Source organism: Manduca sexta, chromosome 10, assembly GCF_014839805.1.
Source record: "Manduca sexta isolate Smith_Timp_Sample1 chromosome 10, JHU_Msex_v1.0, whole genome shotgun sequence".
NCBI classification, from domain to species: domain Eukaryota; kingdom Metazoa; phylum Arthropoda; class Insecta; order Lepidoptera; family Sphingidae; genus Manduca; species Manduca sexta.
In genome coordinates, this window is record NC_051124.1 from 118,509 (window position 1) to 142,969 (window position 24,461).

At 36.8% G+C, this 24,461-nt stretch overlaps 1 protein-coding gene and 1 long non-coding RNA gene across 6 annotated transcripts in view; one reads left to right on the forward strand and one right to left on the reverse strand.

Moving 5' to 3' along the window:
• Positions 1-24,461, reverse strand: part of LOC119188474 (restin homolog) — a 63,339-nt gene that overhangs the window by 16,885 nt on the left and 21,993 nt on the right. The window contains exons 9-20 of one of the 5 annotated variants that reach the window (XM_037437044.1): positions 8,981-9,087; positions 8,377-8,517; positions 6,691-6,826; positions 6,338-6,470; positions 5,897-6,003; positions 5,460-5,578; positions 5,150-5,294; positions 3,964-4,011; positions 2,995-3,162; positions 2,465-2,515; positions 1,210-1,569; positions 753-884 (exon numbers count right to left, since the gene is read on the reverse strand). In XM_037437044.1, coding sequence (XP_037292941.1) covers positions 753-884; positions 1,210-1,569; positions 2,465-2,515; positions 2,995-3,162; positions 3,964-4,011; positions 5,150-5,294; positions 5,460-5,578; positions 5,897-6,003; positions 6,338-6,470; positions 6,691-6,826; positions 8,377-8,517; positions 8,981-9,087 — 1,647 coding nt within the window. The remainder of the gene's footprint in view (positions 1-752; positions 885-1,209; positions 1,570-2,464; positions 2,516-2,994; positions 3,163-3,963; positions 4,012-5,149; positions 5,295-5,459; positions 5,579-5,896; positions 6,004-6,337; positions 6,471-6,690; positions 6,827-8,376; positions 8,518-8,980; positions 9,088-24,461) is intronic. The other 4 variants (XM_037437045.1, XM_037437046.1, XM_037437047.1 and 1 more) reach the window with 4 other exon arrangements.
• LOC119188902 lies at positions 23,776-24,350 on the forward strand. The gene is made up of 2 exons (XR_005112151.1): positions 23,776-23,911; positions 23,999-24,350. It is a non-coding gene; the product is annotated as an uncharacterized LOC119188902 (long non-coding RNA).

The following is a 24,461-nucleotide window of genomic DNA, read 5'->3' on the forward strand; positions in this document are numbered from 1 at the left end:
TCCTTATAGCATGATTCAGTATTCACGTATGATGGCTTATTATTAGCGTATTTCATGTATAACTTTGGTGTTTCTATACCGATTTCTATGATTCTTTTTATGGAATATTTAATAATGTTTACTTTTTAATTAGGGATGACTGAGAGTGTTATAAACGTAAGAGTAGACAAATATAATGAGAAAGCTTCGAACTGCTAAGCTATCGGGAGTTACACGTGTTATTGTGAGTCAACCATAAAAGATAGACACATGCTGTCGTGGGATATTTTTTTAACCATTAAGGTTGCACACGCGACGGAAGCTTAAAAATGGAGTAACTTCTCCCGTTTTTGCAACATTTCCCTTCACTGCTCTGCTCCTATTAATTGTAGCGTGATGAAAAGTATACTATAACCAGCACAGGAGTATGACAAATAATTGTACCAACTTTCGTTAAAATCCGTCGAGTAGTTTTTGTTTCTATAACGGTTATACAGACAGACAGACAGACAAAAATTTTACTAATTGCATTTTTGGCATCAGTATCGATCCCTAATCACCCCCTGATAGTTATTTAGGAAATATATTTCATGTACAGAATTGACCTCTCTACAGATTTATTATAAGTATAGATATAGAAGATTAAAAACCTACCGAAACAAAATTGTCAATCCACCAGTCTGCATACAGTCATAGTAGAGGTAACTTGCTTCATTGATGCAGAATAGAAGACTGTATAAAATATCGCGCTGGAAATATAATATCGTATTCACCTCAAGCTGCATGTTCTTCTGGTCACGGATGGAGACATCCTCGCTGGGCTCGCTGCAGCTGGTGGAACAGACCTCGTGCAAGTGTTCCAGCTTGCGCGTGCGTCGGTGCATCGCTTCTTCCAGCCAGTGACACTGCATAAAAAAAATAGTCATTGCTCTATAATCTAGGAATCCATGGACTATGAATATGAGGTCTGTTTAAAAAATTTCAACCAGAGTAATTAAAAGAAAATAAAAACCACCAGCTATATTACTCTTTCCCGTGTACCTAATAAGGATGAACTATTTATCTGGCCTATTTCCTAAATAGGCTGATTCGAGGAAGAAAACTTAACAGTACTTATATCTTTCCAGGTATCGGACCTGAGCCCTTAGCAAGTCATTCGTAACGCGTGTGCACAACTGCGCCACATACAGTGGAAGAGTTATAAACAATAAACGATGAATTCCCACTGACCTGTTCCTTAATCCTCTGTAAGAGATCGGTGTACTTTTCCTCCTCGAGGCCACATTTGGAGCACACCACCTCGCTCTGATCAGCCTTCTCATTTCTCAGAGACTCCAACTCACTCAGCAACCCTCTCATTCTCCCGTCTCTTTCATCTATTGTTCTTTTCATTTCCTCCAATTCTTCCAAAATCTCTTTCTCCCGTGATGTTTTCTGTTCCAACTGCCCTTCCAGGTTTGCAATGATGTCTCTGAGCAGGACTATTTTCTCTTCGTTGGCCTTTAGTTCGTCGTCTGTTTGGACTTTACGTGTTTCGAGTTCGTTAATGATTTGATTCATTTCTCTTGTCTGGGCTTCGAGTTGCTCCACCTGGTTGGGAACGGAATACAACATGTTGTCGATTCATGGACTATCATACGCTTGACAATATTAAATTTAAAATGAAAGAAATTATTGAAATGCATATTTTTTTCATAGCAAAATTTGGGGAAAGACTATTTAATAAATACTGAAAATATGTTTTAAGGTCCGTCTGAAGTTAATCATTTTATGCACCAACCATACTTGCTGTCATCTTTAGACATACATTACTAACTTCAGATCGACCCGTAAAAATCAGTTGTACTATTTTTCGATTTACAAATTCTATTTCAAAAACGAATAAATCGGCACTCCTAAGATCTCATTTTCATGTTATGATTTTAACCACAACCAATTACAGTTAGAAATTAAATTGTGTGTAGCTATTTGTCTACGTCCTACAAACATTACGATTACTAACTAGTATTCTACTGAAACCAGTGTTTAATAAAAATAATTGTGTTATGATAAATATGTTAAGTCAGCTCAGGAAGAAATTAGCAGAAAAAGATGAAACAAAACAAGCTGATACCATTACTAGAAATACTCAGTGTAGAAGTAGCAATAGTAGTAGTTATTCTACTAATCATAGTCCATTTAGCGGTACTAAAGGCTGATTTCAAATGATACCAATCGCTAACTGCAGGTGAATATAAAGACTAAAACCTATCAAGGAAGTCTGTAACCAAATAAACAAATTTAATTCTGGTTGCTCCAATTTTCTCAATCGAGCTAAATGTAGCGACTGGAATCGTTCATAGAAATCAATAAATCACGTACCACTAACCCTATGAAATAAAGCTATATTCCTAAAATAGCTAAATAATCATTTAAAAATAGATGTATTACTAGTAATGCTACCGCTAGTGCTAAAGCTAGTGAAGATGAGTGCGCTAACACTTACATGTGCATCGTGCTCGCGACAGTTGCATTTGGCAAGGCGCAGGCAGTGCATCTACACTCCCACACCGACAACACATAGGATTAGTGACACGGTTACTAATGACTAAACAACTTTGAAAGCATCGTTTTATAACAACGAATAATCAAATTTTATATCGATATTTTTTTACTTTCAAAGTCATTTGGTTTTTGTTATAAATATTAATACACAAAATGAAAAAATTGCGTAACAATTATCACGTATTTCTCAGTTAAATTATTGTAAAAATGTACAATAGTATTCACAAAATTAAACATTATCAATTTTTGAATTAAAACCACCATCGATATGAAATCGATAGATCGAATCGAACGAACAAAATCGATTAAAGTATCGAATTATAAGTATAAAAAATACGTGGTAAAAATTTTAATCGAGTGTTAGAAAAATTACCCTAAGAAACCAATCAGACTAGTTGACAAAAGTGAGATAAAAATGTAATCGATTATTAGTGAGTGAAAACCATTCCGCCACCGCTATGTACAACGGACCTCGTTGAGTATGCGCGCGTTGTTGTGCAGGCGCGCGGCGAGGCGAGTATTCTCGTCGCGCAGGTCGGCGAGCGCGCGCGCGAACTCGTCGCGCTCGGCCTCGCGCTCGCTCGCCTGCTCCTCCACGAACTGCCGCGTCGAGCGGAGCTGGCGGTTGGCCGCCTCCAGCTGGGCGAGGGGGTCATGTCATGGGTTAATATGGAAGCTGTTAATACGCAAGTTGGTACGATATTTCTGACAACTTTTCAACGCGATCGACTTGTGCCGGTGTTTGAAAGGCGAGTACAAATAAAAAGAATAAGTCTTGCAAGTATCCAGTCAGCTAGTTAGAATAAGAACTACCGTTATGCTGATTTAGATTGCGAGATCTTGCGCTGCAATACTTGAGTTCTCTAACTAACACGCATTGTGCAATAAGTTTTATTTAGTAAATGGTATTATTGTTGAATACGCGTTTGTATTTAGACTAGTTCTTTAATACATCATGCACTGATTTTACCAACTTACGTTGATCTGATGATGGAATGCTGTCAGGCATGGGAATTATGAACATGCCTTAAAGTTTTATTACATATTATTATGTATAAAATATATCATGAAATGAATGTGTTTTCGTATTTAAAAAAAAAACATTTTATAGTTACAAAAAAAAATTACATAGTTTCTATAAATCGTTTAATTTTAGTTTACTGTTTCTATTACAAAAAAATAAGAAAAAGAAATTATATCCGCATGAAAGTGATATAATTAATTTCAAACGACTATAAATTACTAAAGTAACGTCACGACTAATTTAAAACTAAAATTGAACTGAATTAACATTTTACAGTTTTTTGTATCTACTTTAGATATATGTACATGACATCAAGCATTAGACAACTAACATACAGATGTACGATAAATGCGACTATACAACGTCCACATAAGCCATGCAGTTCCGCAACATTAACATGTAAGTGTCGCGGTTACCTTGTCGCAGCATATCTTATGTACGGGCGACTCTGTCATCCGTTTAACCTGCGGGCGCGTGCGTGTGCGCGTGCGCGAGCGCGAGCGTGAACAATACATACATACTTTAAATACTCATACAAATACATAGTAATATCAATCTTGTAGAATATACTGTCCCACTGCTCAGCACGGACCTCCTCTACTACACAGAGGGATTAGGCCTTAGTCCACCACTCTGGCCTACGGCAGATTGGTAAACTCATATACTCTCAAAATTCCTATAGAGAACTTCTCAGATATACAAGTTTCTTCGAGATGTTTTCCTTCACCGTTAAAGTAAGCGATAAACCACAAAGAATACATAACGTTACAAAAGTCAGACGTGTGTGCCCTCCCTTAGGTTCTGAACTGTCAGACATTCGTTTCGGCATTCAGAGCCGGGGGGCAAAATTTGGACGAAATAAATACTGTACAGTTTTTAGGGCACTGAAATTCCTTGTCATCTCTATCGCATCATAAATCTTCGTTTTTACATAAAGGAAAATGTTTATGTAGTTCGTAATGTGAAGTTGATCTAGATGAATTGTTAAGGGAGTAACTTTTCATGAATTTACTATATTGGAGTGTAATACGTGCATCTAATGACAATAATACATGCACGTACGATATCCAAATTATGCCAGATTAGTTCTTTGGTATTATTTAATTCATTTGGTGCTTGATTTTTGTGTGTTTATGATTTATATTATTATTCGACTCCATGGGATTAATAACTTAGTACAATTAACGTTAAAGGTTATTGTTGTTCTGAAGCCATTCCAACCGCTCTCGACGGTTTTTGTTACTTTTATCATGGCAACGCTGACGTCGGTTGTAACTAACTTCAGACAACTATTCAATGTAATTTATATTATGAGGAATTATTATGATCCAATGTGACATTAGTGTATATTTTAATTTAACCGTAAAACGCTTAGCGTAAGGTTTAGTTAGTAAAGCTGATTTATTACGAGATACGTGCATGGAGCAGTTGATGAATAAGTCAGCTGTGAGATGAGATGGGACGGATTTGATCTGTAGTATGTGAATAATTTTTTTTTCGTAGTGATTTATAACAAATAAACTACGTGTTATCGATGTTTCTAATCGACACTCATGTCTCAAATGTTGTATGTTAGTGTGTGTAGTGAGTGTACGTGCTGACCTGTTGGTGCAGGTCGTCCCGCTCCCGCTGCAGCGCGTCGAGTTCCCGCGCGTCGGTCCCGGCGCCGGGACTGTCGAGCGAGCGCGGACTATCGCCGCGGGACCGACGCGACTGCGGCGAGTGGACTTGACCTCCCGTGCCATACCTACCGACAAACACTCCTTCGTGTCACATGTCTTATGGTACGCTCAATAACTTATATTTAAAAGCAACATTTTTATCAATACATTATAAAATATAATAAATAACGAAAATCGATTATTCCAATTGCACCAAACGTGCCACTAGACTATATGTAACTTGCACTCACCCCTCCGCGATAACATCAGCGCTGGTCATCAGCTGAGCGATCTTAATCATCGCAGCCTCCAGATCGGACCGCAGGAGATTTTCGCGCTGCAAGCATTCCGCCATCGCCTCTTCCATAGTCTGGAGATTAGACAGAAAATAACATCTAAAACTTTATTCATCCATATATTTTGTTGGTAGCTGATCTTGGCGTAGTAGGTAGTGACTTTATTTGAGAAACAAAAGATTGCTGATCTAGTAAAGTAAATAATTATAGGAAAAATAAAGAAGTGTCATAAGCACCACAATTGCGAAATAGTTTAAATTTACGGATGAAATATTTCTCTGGAAGGTGGATTCCACGACCTTTCTCTTACGCAGGTTATCGCCAACTGTTCCCAGAAATCATATTCGATGAGGAGTGATCGGTGTTGTGTCCATGTTCATGACGCTATTTACCTTCCGATGCAGTTCGCAGTTGTCGCAAGTCTTGTTGTCGTCCAGCTCTTGCACCAGTTCGGTGACTGACACGCTCGATTCCAGCATTTTCTGCTCTGACTTTCCTTCTAAAAAGGAAATGTTATAGTGTTGATTTATGCGATTGTAGACTTGATGATTTAAGACTCGAAAGGCTGTAATACAATCAAGTGTAGCAAGAGCACAAAAACGTATGTTTTATTGAAGATTTGCGGTAGATTTTTATTGGGAATTTTTAAGAAATTTGTTGCCTTTACAATGTGAAAGATTTTTTCATGCTGTGCAGTTAAATATTGAGTATAGGAATTGCAACATTAAAAGTTTAGCTACATAATTTTCTATTTATATACTTTAAGTTATTATCAGTTGATCTAATATAGGTGTGTAGGATATGCAGTGGGTGTGTAATGTGTAGGGGCTCACTGGCGGCGAGCTTGGCGGAGAGGTCGAGCAGCGAGTGCGCCTCGAGCCGCAGGCGGCGCAGCGACTGCTCCAGCTCGCGCTTGATGTCCGCGCTCAGGTCGCGCTGCCGCTGCACGAACCCCACCACGCACTCCTGACACACACGTACAATGCATCTTAGTCTCAACAGATACCAGTATTAATACCATCCGCGTGGGTTTCATTCAGAAATAAAAATGCCTACAAGAATCACGCATAAAAATGTCTCATTGTCACTTTGCAGTCTATAAGCTAGCTTGTCAAACTAACAAACACACACAATTTATATAATAAAAGTCAATAAACTCGATAACTAATCAGAAGCAAGTGATCACCTCATCTAGATCAGAGAGTATATCCTTGAGGTCCGGTGCGAAGTGCACGTGCTTGCCGCCGCGCGACACCGCGCTCGCGTCCAGCTCCCCCAGCAGGCTCGGCGTCGACGGACGGAACTCTTCCTCCAGGATACTTCTGGAAATAAAATATGAGGATAGAGTTAAAAATGTGACAAACAATTCTAATTTTAACATCCTAGATTTATAGAATCTAAACTCCTATAGATAGTAGTGCATTACCAAAACTTATCTATGTTTGTCTCAGCCAACTGTGAAATATTTAATCTTATTTTGATAATACTCATCATGATTGTAATCATAAAAAAAAAAATATTGTTCTAAAGGACTTTTAACCTCAAACAAACTACGCCCTAATATTAGTAAAAAAAGGAAGGTTTTCGAAACAGAAGAGAAAAATTTTATTCGCTCTGAAGTTTTTCAAGATCATGAACATAAACCAAAACCGCATCTAATAGCACGGACGTGACAAATTTAGCTCAAGATCGAGTGCGACAGTTGGCGGGAAAATAATCAAAAATGAAAAGGGCACAGGTGCTGGCCCCGAGCCAACCGCACCGCGTCGAGTGGACGGTGAACCTCCCAGGAGATAGTGCGAACAAAAAACATTTTTGCAGACTTAATGAGGACCAGCAAACTTGTTGTACGACGACACCATAACAAATGGACAAAGTAACACTTCACATACATTTTTAGTCTGTAGCTGCTTTTATTTTGAATATCAGTGGCACTAATGTAACGACAGATGCTATAATTCTATAATCCACAGTCCTGTATAAATTGGCAGTGAGCTTATACAATTAAATAAATAGATTTTACTGGTGGTAGGTCTCTCATATGTGAGAGTCCGCCTGGTTAGGTAACACCGCACGTCTACTTCTGCCGCCAAGCAGCGGTGTGTAGTCACTGTTATGTTCCGGTTTGAAGGACATTGTAGCCAGTGTAACTACTGGACATAATAAGACTTAATATCTCATGTCTCAAGATGGCTAGCGCAGTGGAATACCAAACAATACTATGTAATTCCAGGTGTTAGATGGCGTTTCTGTTTATGGGCGGCCGTATTGCTTACCATCCTTACCATCAGGCGAACGGCAAGCTCGTCTCGTCATTAAAAGCGATAAACAAAATTGTATTAGAAAATATTCCCACTTTACAACCGACAGGAGCGAGCGAGTGCTCTTTATATAGGTTTACCTTTGACATTTCCGCTTGGAATACTAGCGAGAGCGGATCATCGAGTGACTATACGGTTTTAAAATATAAATATGTTTTAAACTGCTAACTTTCATAATTAACACAATAACAATTTCTAAATGTTTTTTTTTTTATTTTATCTTTCCAACAAATAATATAAAAAATTGTAACGTGTAAAATCAATTAGTGCAGGTAAATATTAGAATGGAGTACAAGGTGTTTTTTAATTTATTATTAAACTACTTCTTCGAATAGTTTATCATAGAACCAGAAGTGATAAGACATAAAAAACCTAGATCTAGCGTTATAAGTGTCAGAACCGCCCATTGCCCATAAACAAACATTCTCATTGTAAACATACTATTGAGAATCTTACAAGATACCTTCAGGTATGCAAGTATATTTTTATGTATTGGCCATTAGTTCTGAGGATGACAGGACCCATACAATGAGTAAGTCGTGTGTACTCACTCGTCCGCACCCCCGGGCAGCAGCCGGCCCAGCAGCTGCGTGAGCACGGTGCGGTTGAGCTCGTCCTCCGCGCATGCGCAGTACGCCACCAGCTGGCCCACCACGCGGTGCAGGCTCACAGCTACACGCTTTAAGTCGTCCCTGTAAACATAGATAATATTGTATTTTAGTGACTCCATGGTTTTTTTAGTATTTAGTAACTCCATTGATATTTAGTAGATATTTTAATTCAATTAAAGATTTAATACTAAACAACCATTTCGCTTCCAATAGGTCGATCTAGAAATCTTTGAGGAAGGCCTATGTGCAGCTGTGGACATATTGCGGCTGACATTTCGCAATAATATTCCATGTTAGAGTTTCCAACAGCTTTCACTGCAATATGGACTAAGTTACAATTTTTTAAAGCTATAACCGACGTGAACCTTTATGTTGCATTTCGTTATATCGACGTTTCACCAAAGATTCCTTAGCTTTCCTCTAAAACCATCAAAACCCTCACAATACTTGCACACTACAAATGTTTATGAGTAAATAAATTGTTCTTCGGTACTCGTTCTCAAAATAACATGCTCATAACAGCATACTTCTAGCCCTCAATTACCTCTCCCTGGTGACCTCCTCGAGGTGTCTGTTCTGGTCGAAGCTGTGGTTGCGGCGCTGCTTCCACTTGTCCTCGCACGCGGACACCTCGTCCCGCAGGCTCGACACCTGCAGACAACACAACAGCCATCAAACAACTATGATGTGGATCGTATGCAGAAGAAACAAAATATCACGTTACATAATCCTGGTCCTATACTAATACATCGTATGGTTGACATCAACTATCGAACTTTCGCTCTTCGAAATCCAAAGTCATTTGAACTTACAAACATGTCTCCGAGCGGGAGTCGAACCCGGTTTTCGATACACAGCCGTTTGTGTCACAAGGCCTAACTGGTAAATAAGTAACACATAAATTAATTGTTACAAGTGCATCATTTTAACGCGTTCAATTCACTGAACAGTTATTAATAACGAACTATGACATCATGTGCTACACCATATTCAGAAAAGGAAAAAGCCAACAAATGTATACAATTCCATTGTTGTGATTCGTTTCATTGACGAGAGTTAAAGGCATTATTTAAAACATATTGTATTTTTTTCCTTTCTTGAATAAAGTAAAAGTTGTAAGGAACGTACCATAAACTTCCTCAACACCACCATTTTGCCGTCACATTATACACACTATTACCATAACACTAAGGTTCATTGTACGGTCCACACATTTAAATCACTTGCTTGTATCATCTTCATATCAATATCTCAGAAGTTATTAGCCATATAATATAGAACATTTTATTCTGTTACAAATTTTGTCAAGTTTAAATAGTATGTTATCCTACAGCAGACATGTGCTAGGCGGAAAACCGCAATCTCAAATATTAAATATCTAAAACGGAGTTTAGATTAGCAAGAAAAACTTGCAGTTGACTTGCGCAAAACATTTTTACCGTATAAAAGGTAAATAGACACGACAAGCTGACTGCTACAAATTCTGAACCTTGCAGGATGCATGAGTATAGAATTACTGAAATATTGCCGCTAGCTTGGAAGATCTTATTCCATATATCCTGCAAGAACTTGCTTGTGTAAACCCAGCTTTATGAATGGTTCACTTGATATAATCATACATTCACACTTTCACTGTACTTCATTGTACTTCACCAAATATTCACACTTTTTCCAACGCAATATCAACATTGTTAAGTATATATAAACTTGATACAATTTTGTTCAATTACTACAAATATTAATTATTCAAAAATACATCTAAATTAAATGTCTGCATGAGATATTTCAGAATTCAAACATTTTCAAATAAGTTTCGCCTTGTTACTTCACACCACAAAATATACAAAATTACGCCATTTAAAAACCGCATACCAAAAACATAGAATTTAACACGCAACAAATTCCAGAACTTTCCTTTTGAAGTGCGAGAAAAATGCGTTAAATATTTCCTAAACCAACTTCCATATCCGGGAAGCTACGCACTTCCTCTAATTAATTAATGAACGGCGCAGTTGTGTACGCAAATTAATGAAACATATCAATACTGGAGCAAGACTTCTTCTTCAAGACTATCTCCTTGTTGGTTTGGTGGCTGGGAAACGTGGGGTTGAAGATTTGACTTCCATGTCAGACAACTAAACTATATATGCTCAGGTAATTCAATTCGAGTATATTGAACCTTATTATCTGGGATTGAACTAAAACCCTGATTAAGTTATTCCCCCTATCTTGGGAGGGAAAGAAATTCACGACACCATGGTGCACTGTATTGGCTGACCCATGTCTAATTAGCGACACAAAAATGAGCGTACATGGTTATGAATATAATTACTTTTCGTAGTTTTAGTTCTAATTCAATTTACTCCTCCCCAGCGGAAACAAAAGTATACCGGTATGTATAAAAGAAAGAAAACTATATACAACAACCTATATATAAGTCAATGCAACAAGCGAACTTTGACCCTAAAATTAATAACCTTAGGGTTTTTAATAATAATCACTCTCGAGCACAAACAAATGTATACTAACCATATTTTTCACTACAGACCTTTTGAACAATATCCTTTCACTCGCGAACAATCACTTTTAAACAAAATCAACAAGAACGCTTAATAACATTAATAGAACAGTATCGCGATATAAAACTACCCTCATAAAAACAAACCCAGCTGCGTCAGTACAAATATAGAAAAATGTGGGTAAATAGTTGTCGAGGTGTGAGTTGAGTGCGGTATCAACTTTTTTTTATGACGGAAGATGAACGTAATTATACCGTAGCGGTGTGAAGATCACCGAGATTTCGGTCGCGGGTTCGAATCGTAACTTCAGAGTAACTAGGACCTACGCAATTCTGATTTGTCAAAATTACGTGCCATTTATGATTAATAATCGCTTATGAATAAAAATACGTAGAAACTAAGAAACTTCAATTTTTATAAAAACAAAAAAAAATATCAACCATCGATCAATTCATCAACCTGAAGGTAATCACATTGTTAGAGACAAGGGTGTAAATGCTCTGCATGAAAAATGAGTCTCCAATCTCGCAGTATACCATACTTTTTTACGTGACGCATCACATACCTCAGTTCTAGACAAAAGCCAAAGCACCACGTTTAAAAACTTACAAATTTTCCCTCTCATTGAAGTAATACAATACTAACTTAGAGCCGGTTATTATTATATTGACCCCAGCGCACCACGTGCGCCCCAGATGCAGAGCACACAAGGGTTGTCAGGACAGGCGCGTAACCAGAGGATGCCCCACTAGTGATAAAACATCAACTAATCTCTTAATAATTATCTCATTGCAGCTGCCTGTTTATTTACTTCGACATTTTTTTTTTTGACATCAACAACTAAATGTTAAATCTGATGGCCACAAATAATCGGTTATCGGAAAATCAAGAATAGGGTACCGGACTCATTTTTGTTCTTTACTTTTATCAAATATTTACATAATATAAATTATAACACAAAGAATTTTTTAAATCCGGTAAAAAATCAACAAGTTATAAGTCTTTGAATTTCGGTGGAAGGGGTAATTAACAAGAAACAGAAAAGAGACGAAATATCCACAAGTGACGTCATCGGGAATTACGACGCGTGCGAAAGAAAGAGATGAAGCGATATCCCCACATCACGCCCACTTCTGCACATTACAATATTTTAAATATGAATTACTCGCTCATTTTTTAACCAATTTTTATGCAGTTTTCGCAGGAGTGCTTCGTTTTCATATTATTAACCATTATATATAGAATAATGGACAAAATCAAGCATAGGCCGGTCCCCTATTGTCGACCCGTTAAACAATTCAGGCATTAAGTTAGGAACATGTTGTTTTCATAAAGATTTCAAAAACGCAACACTAATTTAAATAAGGTAACTTAAACACACTAAGACAACCTAAATCATTGCCTTCCTTCATCAACAAGATCTCTCTTCCCTTCCTTAAAGATCCTGTCAACTCCCCTGAATCCCGGACGGGTATCCAGATCGACCGACGAGAGGCGAGGCGCAGTCTCGTTGATAACGAAGGCCAATGCACTCGGATGTTTATGTGTCCGTTGGATTGTAGCACAGTAATTAATTACTATTGTTTTGTTAAAGCTCTGTACGGAGGTTCAATGTCGGAATGCGTTGGGGTGTTTTTATATTTAGCCTAGATACACAAAGAGTACATGGAGCAAGTTAATTCTGCCCTGTAAAGTAAAGACTACTTCTTGAGAATTTCTCAAATGAATGCGGAGCGTAGTAGATGATTCCTAAGCCACAGATAAACCCTAAAGTCATTTAGCTATAAGCGATCTCGTCATATACTTATTTAAACAATATACTTACAAATAGACTTAATACGTTGGAATAACTTATAGCTCTCACAGTCTACCTTTGGCCCTACTAACTACCTATTTAAAACCAGAACAGCCTTTCATGCAGCGTCACTCAAGCTTTGTAATTCAAAGTTCGGGCCGTGTTGCTACTGATAACTGGCGGCCATGACACTTCAGGCAAACGACTTGCCACGACATTAAATATTTCGTTATACACAAAATGTCTTAGTTCTGAGATTAAAAATTACACGCCCATATGAGAACTTCCTACATTTTAAAGTCGTTTATAAAAATATGACAGACTGAATATGCACAAGAACGAGACCTGTGAAAGACTGGGGGAGGGCTATGCTGTTAACGCTGTTAACCAAGACAGACAGGTCAACGTCGATGCTGAGTAATTGTTTTTTTAATTATACATTTTATAGTTATAAAAAAAGGCTTTAATTGTACTAATACTAGTGTTATCAAGAGGTAAATTTTCTTACATCGTTTGTTTGTAGGGAGTAATCTCTGGAACTACTGAACCGATTTTGAAAATTCTTTCACTAATAGGAAGTTACATTATTCCTGAGCTATATATAGGCTACTTTTATCCCGGGAAAATATTTGACCCGAAAAACCCTTGCAATGAAGCCGCGGGCAGAAGTTAGTTATTATTATAAAATGCAAAAAATATGCAATTACAATAATTATAAAATCCTTTGGAAAGATGTCAAGGATCGCTAGTTCCTTCGTTACACAATACACATGCTCATAATGTTTGTAAATCTCGTTACCTCTTGAAGGTTAGCTCCGTAAATTTAATCAACTGCTTACATTTAATGTACGATAATTGCATTGTAATTAAGGGCAAGGGTGACAGCAAATTGAAAAGTTGATATTTCGACACTACTGATTACCTTTCAACATAACATTTAAAAGAAATGGATTTATTAATAAATCAGCTACGTATGGGGTTACATTGTTGATGATAAAGGGCTAATTATTAATGGCGCTTCCTTATTCCTCATGATAGTCATACTCTTCTGCCTGCCACCACCATGCCACTCCAAAGAGGACGCCAAAATCCACTTTTCCAAGTATGATGCAAAATAGTTTTAATATTTTGCGCAGACTTGCGAAGTGTTTATAGTTTATACAGATACGACTCGCTGCAAGTCTTGCAAACTTAAAAATATCCAGAAGTCACCCTGCCGTGACTGTTCAGACGGTAAAATAAAACGAAAAGAGACGGTAAAAAAATCTTGTAAATAAAATTCTGCAAGTTTTCTTGCTAATGAAGTCCTTTTGATTTACGACTATCGGACTGCTTGATGTCAACCACCGAGCATAGAAAAACTGACACGTGTTACCCAACCTAGTAACGTAGCCTAACTAATTTTTGACCACTCAGTAAGCTACGAAACAATGATTAATTATGACTATGTCGCTGTTGTATAATTGGTACACATAAGGCAATGGATACAATGCGGTTTACCCGCACAAAAAATTTCCTTATTAAATAAAACAAAAAAATAAATTTAACAATAACAATCGAACAATCAGAAAGCACCATAGAAAGTTCAGACAATAACAACTAATAACTGATAACATTAAAAAAATACCAAACAATCTGAACAACGGAGAATTTAAACAATGCCTCGGGCGCAAACCAATTAAAACTTTAACCTGTACTATTTATAGTTCAAAATAACCACAACGAAATCAAAAGAAACATCTGTCTGCACCACCAAGTTCAATGTCTCATTAAAATTAAAAACCAACAAACATCGAGTGGTGAATGAGTGGGAGAGTGGAGGGTCCCTGCGGATGAAAGGGAATGTTTGGACGTTATTGTTTTTTATCGAATCTAAACTATGCATTATTTTGTAGGGTTTAAATAGGAGTTATTCATTAGGTGTTGCTTTACATTGATGTGAAAAGCTTTTGTTTTCGGACCATTACTCATGAAACATGTTATACAATACACGATGGCATTTAATTAACTGTTTTCCTGACACATAAGTAATAAATCTCGTAAATGACACGACAACAAGCAGCCATTTAGAAATCAAAAATTGCCTACCACTCCATGTTATAATTATAATAGCTTAGAAATATAAGGCATACATCAAACCAAAATCTAATTTTATACAAAATTAGCTTCAGGATTACGAACTTTAAGATGTAATCATTCAATCATCGTCACTAATTATGATATCGGAATACGAAACCCGAATCCCAAGAAATAAGTTCAAGTACCTACTGTGTAATTAATGATAAAAAACAAGTTACTTTCAAACTACAACAGTCATTAAGATTATATTCAATGAATGTAAATGACTTCTAATAACCATCAAGTGTTATTGCATCTGATAATACCAAAAACAAATCTGAAAATAATCTACAGCAACAAAAACAATTCTCAGAAACTTCTTTACATATTGATTTAGGTCAATAGGCCATTCGAACTAAACCAGCCTATGGGAACAAATATTTATATTAAGAACACTGGTAGGTCTAGACGGATAAATAAAGAACTAGGATGGGAATATTTATTTAGAAAACAAACCATTCACAGTAATCTGGAAAACACACGTGAAGTTAAGATGAGTAATACAATGAGAAGAATATGGCGATTTAAAAAATAAAGCTGGCTAAATAATAAGCACTATGGTACTAAATATCTAAATGCTCTCAAAGTAAACACTTAATATGGGTATGTGTGAAGAATGAGAAACTCTAGATTCAATCTATACAACAAAAAAAATCACATACACAAACACACATCACGCATTTATCCCCGAAGGGGTATGCAGAGGCGCAACGAGAGCACCAAATTTCGCTAAGTGTGTTCCGTCCCATGATGTGATATGGAGCGAGCCTATCGCCATATTGGGCACAAATTCCAGCCTCCGGACTGATACTGAGCAAAAAAACCCAAATATCACTTTGGCCGACCCGGGATTCGAATCCAAGACCTCAGAGCGATGCCGAAAAGCGCATGCAGTACAACTATGCCACCGAAGCAGTCTATCTATAGGCATGGACGATTATCTTTTAGTAACCCAGAAATAACAAATCCTTCAAAGGTATTATTTGAAAAGAAAATAAATGTTATATCTCGTACTGGCCAGTAAATACATTATACGTTGAAACGAGAGACCTGCTGGTCTCATCAGTTATGTAAAATACCAAATTCGGAGGGGAGAGGCTGCGGCCAATCTCCATGTGATTTATAAGTGACGCGCGTGACGTATTAAACGGCGCATAAACGAGCAATATTGTAGTTTTACGAGGGGAACACGCGGAGTACACATCAGGGCAGTTTGTATACACAAATGAGACTTAGTTGTGGCCTATAGTCCTGTGGGAATAGGTTAGTGTGGATTTTTTATAGAAGGGTCTTAGACAATAGAGCCTGAGTATCTGAGTAAATGAAATGTTAATTAGTGGATGCGAAGGTTTATAGTAAGCGGGGGCTAGAGTAACGCGATAGGGAAGAATCATGAAGCAACCCAGCTATCACGTATTTACGAACTCAAATATAAGCGTGTAGCCATGACGTTTTATTAACTACAAGAAATTATATACAATATCTAGACCAAAAATATACAAAAACAATATTTCGTCTAGAATTTAAACAAAGCCAACTTGTTTTCTATTTACAATTAAAAATAATGCAAATCTTTAGCCATCTGTGTTGCTAAAGCAAAAATAGACCCTGCGGGAGACAATCGACACACTGAAATAAATCCAACTCATTTAAGAGTGTACCAAAATGTACCAGCGAAATCGGCCAAGGCCGGACTAATACGTGGAGCATATTAATTAATACAATATCAACTAGATTGAGATTTATAAGGATCAGATTATTATATGTATACTCTAGACGAACTACCCTGATTCCGAGATTATAAGTGAATATGCCATAGGCGAGCCTGTCCGAGAACCACTAGTTTCCCTTCTAGCTTCTGTAAGCACTGTTTTGTAGGGCATTGACTCCCAATAAGTTAAGATTTACCACAGACTGACGTGTGCAGTAAATTGCATACAGCGCTTTGTCAAAAGATCTATGTGATATTGCATGAAGGACAATGGACGTGTGTGTTTACCACAAAGGGAATTACTTAACGCCTTTATGTGTATTAAAGTTATGAGGTATTAAAATGCAAAAGATGGAGCTACGCGGAACGATAGATATATCCTAGAAAAGATTTCGCGTATCACTGCACGTGTTCCGACTACACAAGCTAGATCATACGTTACTAGCTTTGCATGCGGAAATGCTATTTAGAGACGCATTACGTGGGCGTTCCTATGGCGAGTGACGTATTCACAAAGCCGAATAAATCTAGAGAAATGAATCGCTCTAAAACATCATTATGTTTCTATCTTAAAGTGTGGACAGCTGCTGTGAAATAACCTGTTTTAAAGCAGAAAATCGATAAATGAGCAAAGGATAAGTGATCATAGCCCCTCATCAACAGCATCCATGACTGTATCATCAATCAAGCTTGAAGGAAAGCTATTGTAATAGAAGATGTTTTCTTAGCTTTCAGGCGATACAATCCCTAAATTCAGGGTATTCTAATAAACAGAAAGCCAGACACTACGTAGCCAACCTAAATCCCAATCTACAACAACACCAACCAAATTAAACATCCCATCATCGTGTGGAAAAAGTATGTTCCTATTCTGCTTCTGACTACAATATAACAAACATAAAAAGACGAGTATGTGAAAATGTTTGGATGATGCTTAGCCAATAACGTAAAAACGATTCGATGACTTTAGAGACAATTTGCTACATTGATAAACCATGTCCTTTAAAATTCTCGGAAAATTTACGACCAGTCAAATCTCTTAACTAGGGAGGTTATGTGCAGGTGAAGCTCCAAGAAAAGCTGATCTTTCATATTTTGAACAGTACAAAATGTTCCCAACTGTAACAACACGGCACACTTACTTTAATAACTGTGAAAGCTACGCACAAATAGGTCACGACGCTGGTATGAATATTTTTAGAAACCACGCCGACTTGTTCATTATTGTTATTGTTTGAAAGGAGCTAAGGAAATGTATCGAAAGTGTTGTGGTTAGAAATTTTGTTATATTGAAATGAGTCTATTTCAATACCCATGTAACATCTACATACATATTATATTTTTTTAATTTACTCTAATAAAGTTCTTGCATTAGATTTGTACCTATGAACTTCTCCTTCCCAAAAAATAAGAAAAAAATATGAAGGTTATGTCTTATATCAATATACCTTTACTGGATACTAACACTTTTCTCTGAGAACGAAATTGAAATATGAAACTCCGTAATGAGCAGCTCCCGCCTGTCGTTCAGGTCGCATAAGTGATGGCACATAAACTTAGTTTTATATGAAAGCCGATCAATTACCATTGATAACTTTCAGTTTCGTCAGATTTCTCGAACTTTCTTCGATAGATGTACGACTATATAGCGAGAGTAAATGAACTAGGCATATTAACTGCAGAAACTTGTAATCAATCTCGATGTTGACTTAACTAAGCAATAAAGCTTCATTAAAAACCGTTCGACGATGAACGGCGATGTTCTTCGTTGGATTACCAGGCAATGGTAATTTGCATGAGTTTACAATTTGAATAAGCAGATCTGAGCTCCTTAAAAATTATGAACATTGATGAAGAAGGGCAAGTATACGTATTGGACTGGATAAAATGTACATGAATTAGGTCCAATACTTCAACTTGTATCAACTTAATAGTCAAGCTTCACTGCATACTGAGGAAAAGAGCGTGCCATTTTCGATTTGCAGAAGTTGCGGTGAAGTATCTTACAAGTTGCAACTTTATCTATCCTTTCTGGACTTTGTGAGCTTATATTTAGGAAGTAAACAATGGTATTGTTTTCACCATTTTCATCTACGGAGCTATCCGCCACACGCAATTATACGAATGCAGTCCAAACTATCGGAACATGTGTGACCCACATCTAAATGAAACGGGGTGATGTGATATCATCACCAAACAGTACCCTAGTTAGGGACCGATGACATTACTTATCGTCCTAGCTTTATCAGTTTTGCGACAGCCATTATAGTTTGAAGTTATATCGTGGGAAAAATAATAAGTTTACTTTCAAGATGAGTACATATTTCAAAAAATTCTGTGTATAGTTCCCATGACTATGGAGTTTTTTGTTAATGATTTTCTAATTTGTGCTGTATGAAGAAAACTCATTCGGTATACCGTGTACTTAATTGGATAGTGACCACACACACAGTGAAAAAATCCCATGAAAGAATATTTCTAGCAACTGTCGGGAAACGTAACGTAACTCTATGAAGGACACTATTACAACTAACAAAGTACTGACAATCTGCTGTATTCAAAATCAGATAAAAATTCAAGTTCTCTCTTTGTTTTGCCGTACTAAGTTCAAGACAATTGACGTATATGTAAATGTCCTGAGTTTAATTCAGCTCATACAAGCGAGGTCGCAGACGTATCGCACACAAATAATTTATTCGCTATAGTTTAGCATATGGCTACTGATTAAACAAAGGAGTACTAAAACGATTATCTGAAAATTTCATGAATGTACAATGTAAAGTACTGTCGGCATAATGATAAATTGCTTCGTGTGAAAACTGCTATCTTTGGTTGCAACTGCGGTACTACAACGTAGAATACGGACTGCAAATATGAGAAATCGCCATGTGCCAATACGAATATACTAGTAGAATGTCAGTGCTTGTGCGATGTTTAGTTAACAAATAAACCAAATTGCTGTGTTCTAAAACTGTTACCTTTCTTTACAACTGCAATGCTAGCCTATAAAGTAAAGTACAGTCGGCAAAATCCATAAATTGAAATGTGGTCAAAAAAAGCTATCGCTTATGTCAGTGCTTCCACAATGTTGAACATATGATAAATTAATAAACAACACATTATGTTGCTGCAAAGATTATCTTAATATTTTAGATCCTAAAAAGTTAGTTACGATTTTACTTCCAGATCATATTTTAGGATCAAAAATATTATTTTTTTAATTTATGTGATCAATGAATGTAAAATCAGGAAATGAGAAATTCGCTACAATGGCTGTGGTAAGTTTTTTTGTCCCTATTCTACTTAAGATAAGCTACATGTAAAAACTAACTACTATTTTAATCATGCATTATTCATTCTATTCCACGAAGTTCTACTACCACTAAAGTTTTCTGCTCGTAAAACTTCATGTTATCACTCATGTGACTCAATAATTGTAAATTTTAATCGACTTGTAAAACCTATTCCTTAGAATACGTTTTAAGTCTACTACCTAAAATCAATCATTCATTCAATTTCATGAAGTGTTCGAAAACAATCCTGAATCCTGAAAAAGCTTATAAAACATAAATCAACACGTTTTAAAATACCGTATAACGATATAATCTACATCCGTAAAGAAAATAGAAAAATAATATTGTTTAAATTACACTTCTCTAATTATATTAGAGTAGGAAGTGACACATAATTTAACACAATTGGCAACACAAATAACACATGACAACACTTTAAACGTCTAACGAGAAACGGTCACTTTTCAAACTTAGAACATAACGGTTTTTCGGGATAAATCCTTATGGTGCGCGGGCGCAACCGACGCGGGCGCCGTTCGACGTTGCACTGCCCGCCGCATGTTTACGAGCCCGTGTTGTTTTGTTTCAAGATGGATTTAACATCCCGCTTGATAGACGTACTTTCGTTGTAGCGTTTAATGTGCATTTCGTTTGTTTCCAGGAGAAAAAGCTCGAGTTTTAGTGATACTTTGATGAACGCGTATGACTTTAATTGATGTTTAACTTTTTCACGTGTTGTGTACAATTCTAATGTTACATAATGTTTATCATGTTTTAATGACCTCTCCTGAACGATAATTGTCTTGTTTGTAATATGTATAAACATTTTTTTTATTGAAATGAGTAGTAATAACCTCATTGTTACTAATAATTAAATAATTAACACAATAACAAATCTTAAATTTAATACATGTTTTGCGTAATCACTTTAATTGAACACTAATGTATAAATTTAACCTTGAATACCTATGGAACCAATTGCAATTTCGTATGCTATAATTATAGTGAAAATGTTATTTCCCGTATCCACGTGCTAGCTGTACGACACGTTGGCTTGGTGTAATTTGCATTATGTACACCTTTACTATCATAGTTCTTGAAAGTCAGTATTTATCTTACATTTACTCGACCATCGTTGAGCTATATACTATTATTTTTTAATTTTTTTAATGATATTTTATAATCTATAGTTTTTCTTGACGACATTAAAATCTATGCGTAAAAATTTTCATACTGTTAGGTAATATGACTAAGATAACACTTAGATAAGAAACAGGCGTCAAGGCCACGAGAGACCTCGTAAAACATCACAAAGGATACATTAAGCCGTACTACTGATAAGGAAAAGCGTAAAGATGATTCTATGTACTAGTTTGTACTCCATAGCCCACTAATAAAAACCCCGCCATAGTTTCTAGCCATTCGCTTAATTGAGTTTCGGTTTTCGATCGCCAGTCTTCAATCGCCAATCTTCAAAGTAAGGCAGACCGGCATAATCTTAGCGATTAGAGGACAAGCCTCCCGATTGATACTGAGAAGAATAACCCGAGACATATACACTGTAGTCGTACCATACAACTACGGCATCGAGACAGTCATTCTGTCCATAGTTAAAATTCACCAATACCAATATAATGTACAATATTATCTGTATTGTGGGCAATTCATGCACATGAATTACTGTGGAAACAATCAATCACATGTCATTTCTAAGCGTTACACTCGGAAGATAACAGACATTTTTTACCCAAAACCAAACATGACATCTTTGATCTCTATGACATTGTGTGTAAAGTTGAACACTTGAAACGTAGCAGTCAATATCACATATTAAGTTATGAGGGCACACAATGCACGTTCACGTATGTCTTCGAAGGGTTGGTTAGACGGTGGTGGGAGACAGCATCATAACCTACAAGTTGTGACGTTGAAAAGCCATGCCTTTTCCCTTGACATGAGACATTACAAGGAGCAACGAACAGCATCTTACATCTTTAATCTGAGACCATACACGCCAATTTCCTGCGACACGGTCCACGTTAGCAGCATCCACCGGATCTCCGGAACATACTCCGGGGAATGGAGTAAAAAATCATAACCCATGCTACGAGACAGGATGTCACCGCTATATCGGGATACCCTTCAGTCTGATGACGTGAGAATCAAAATAATATCATTGTGTCGCGACATGAACAAAATTAAGGTTGTCTATTTCTGTGCTATTTGTTATTGGACGGTCGGTGAATTGTTAGGTGGGCTATAACAACATACGTACTAAAATTATGTATTTCTTTCGTTGCTAATATCATTGTTTTCTTAATTCAAGTTGAATATGGCGAAGATTTTCTTGACGTTTTGTGTGATTGACAATATTTTGGTAATATATCTTAAACAATATTTCTTTTCATTATAAATTATCGCTTGCTTTAACATTGAAGGAAAACATGGTAAGGAAACCTGCATACCTGAGTTCTCTTTAGGAATTTTGAGGGTGCGTGAAGTCTCCGAATCTGCACTGGTCCAGCGTGGTGAACTAAGACCTAATTCCTCTCAGTAGTAAAGTAAGCCCGTGCCCAGTAGTAGGACATAATATAACACAGGGCTGATATTACATTTATGTTAAACAAAACAGTACATTATCTATTAATACTCGCTCATCTCTTAAAACAGATAAATGAAATTTCATGCAACTTCATTAACTATAACCAACATCTGGCATAACCAGTGGACATAAACCAGTAACTCACGACATTACTATCCCTAATAACGCGAACGCCCATCACAAATCCATTTGTAACAATACTCCATTCACACAAATCTGCAAGCCGCTAACTAAACGTTAAATTTCGACTTCTCATTAGCATTATTTCACAGTAAAGCAACGTCGACCCTAATTACATACGTTCCCGAAAGGCGGAAGAACTGCACCGTATTAAACTAGAGGAATGCGTAAACAGAGTAAAACTGAATTTTATGACCCATAAATGTTATAATTGTAACATGAATTTTATATAAATATTATGTCTGTTTTCCTTTTATGTACAATTCAAGGAATAGAGAGTTTGTTCAGTGTAACATGTTACTTGGAACACGTTGCCAGACATTTCTTCTCTTGATGTGATCAATAAATAAACAACGAAACGAGCAAGACGATAGCTTCATTATTAGCGCCACAAATGCCAATAAAGGGATAACAATTTAAAATGTAGTTGGACCTTTTGAGCTACCTTAACTTAGGAGAGGAACTGGCATAATTATAACAGTGACGAAGAGTGATATTTTTCGAAAAGGAACCCGACACTACATACAGGTAGTACTAATATGCATAAATGCGTTTTGCAATCCATTCCAAGAAAAACAAGATTTAACATAAGTTACGAAAAGGAAGCCGGCAGGAATCGACTTATATGGACCCTTCGCAACTGGATATGCAATAATCTCACTGTAAATTGTATTCACTCAAAAAAAAGGAGTAGTTTTTTTAAACAAAGTCAAGTAAGCTTTAAATATCACGTTCTAGGATTTCAAGGGACGTCATCTTTATTCACACACCACTCATATCTGACAGCTACTATTCAATACCACAAACTACTTTATGAGCAGTTGCAAAACGCCACATCAATATAAAATATTTAGTAGGTCGCGAACACTTCAGAAGCTCTCGATATTTGAGTTTATACGAGTATACACTGTTTAACGCTTTCATAGCATTAGTGCAGTGGTTCCTAACCTGGGGGTAATTACCCCCGCAGGGGTAAAACGGAGATTCTAAGGGGGTAACACGGGATGGCACGAAATAGTATTAAAATAGCAATAAACAAAATAATAGTACGGTAAACGGTAGCACGGCGCTCTCATGCGCGCGGCTGATGGCGACGGCGGCGGGTGAGCTGCGGTGTGGGAGGGTGAAGCATGACTAGCGGCGGGCCGGACAGGCGGCGATGTTCATTTTGTTTACCTAAGCTTAGGAAGAACACGCATTTTATTTGTTCCGCCGCGCATTGCAGAAATCGTATTTTTGAATTGTTTAAATTCAAAGGTAAGCAGTGTTTGTTAATATCGTCACGTTAATATTGTCACGAGTGATTTGTTTACGTAGGTATGTATTAGTTGATTTTTGTTTTAGGTACCTACAGGTGTTTTTGACATGGCTTCTACTTCATCTGGCAAAAAGCGCACTTATAAAGAAGCATTTCTACAATGGGGTTTCACAAGCATCGTAGACAAAAATATAGAAAAGCCTCAGTGTGTTTTATGTAATAAAGTGCTTAATCCAGAAAGCATGAAACCGAGCAAATTAAAAGAACATTTTGCTAAAGTTCACAAGGAGTTCGCAGATAAAAATATAGATTTTTTTAAGAAAAAGGAGAGGATTCTGAAGTCTTCCCGCATGGATTCTACAGGCAATATACAGAAAGCAAATGAATCATGCCTTCAAGCTTCATACAAAATTGCTTATCGCATCGCACGTAATAAAACCACACACTATAGGAGAGGACCTCATCAAACCTTGCTTGTTAGATGCAGTAGCACTTGTTATTGGTGAGCAACATGTAGCTAAGATTAAACAAATCTCACTCTCAAACACT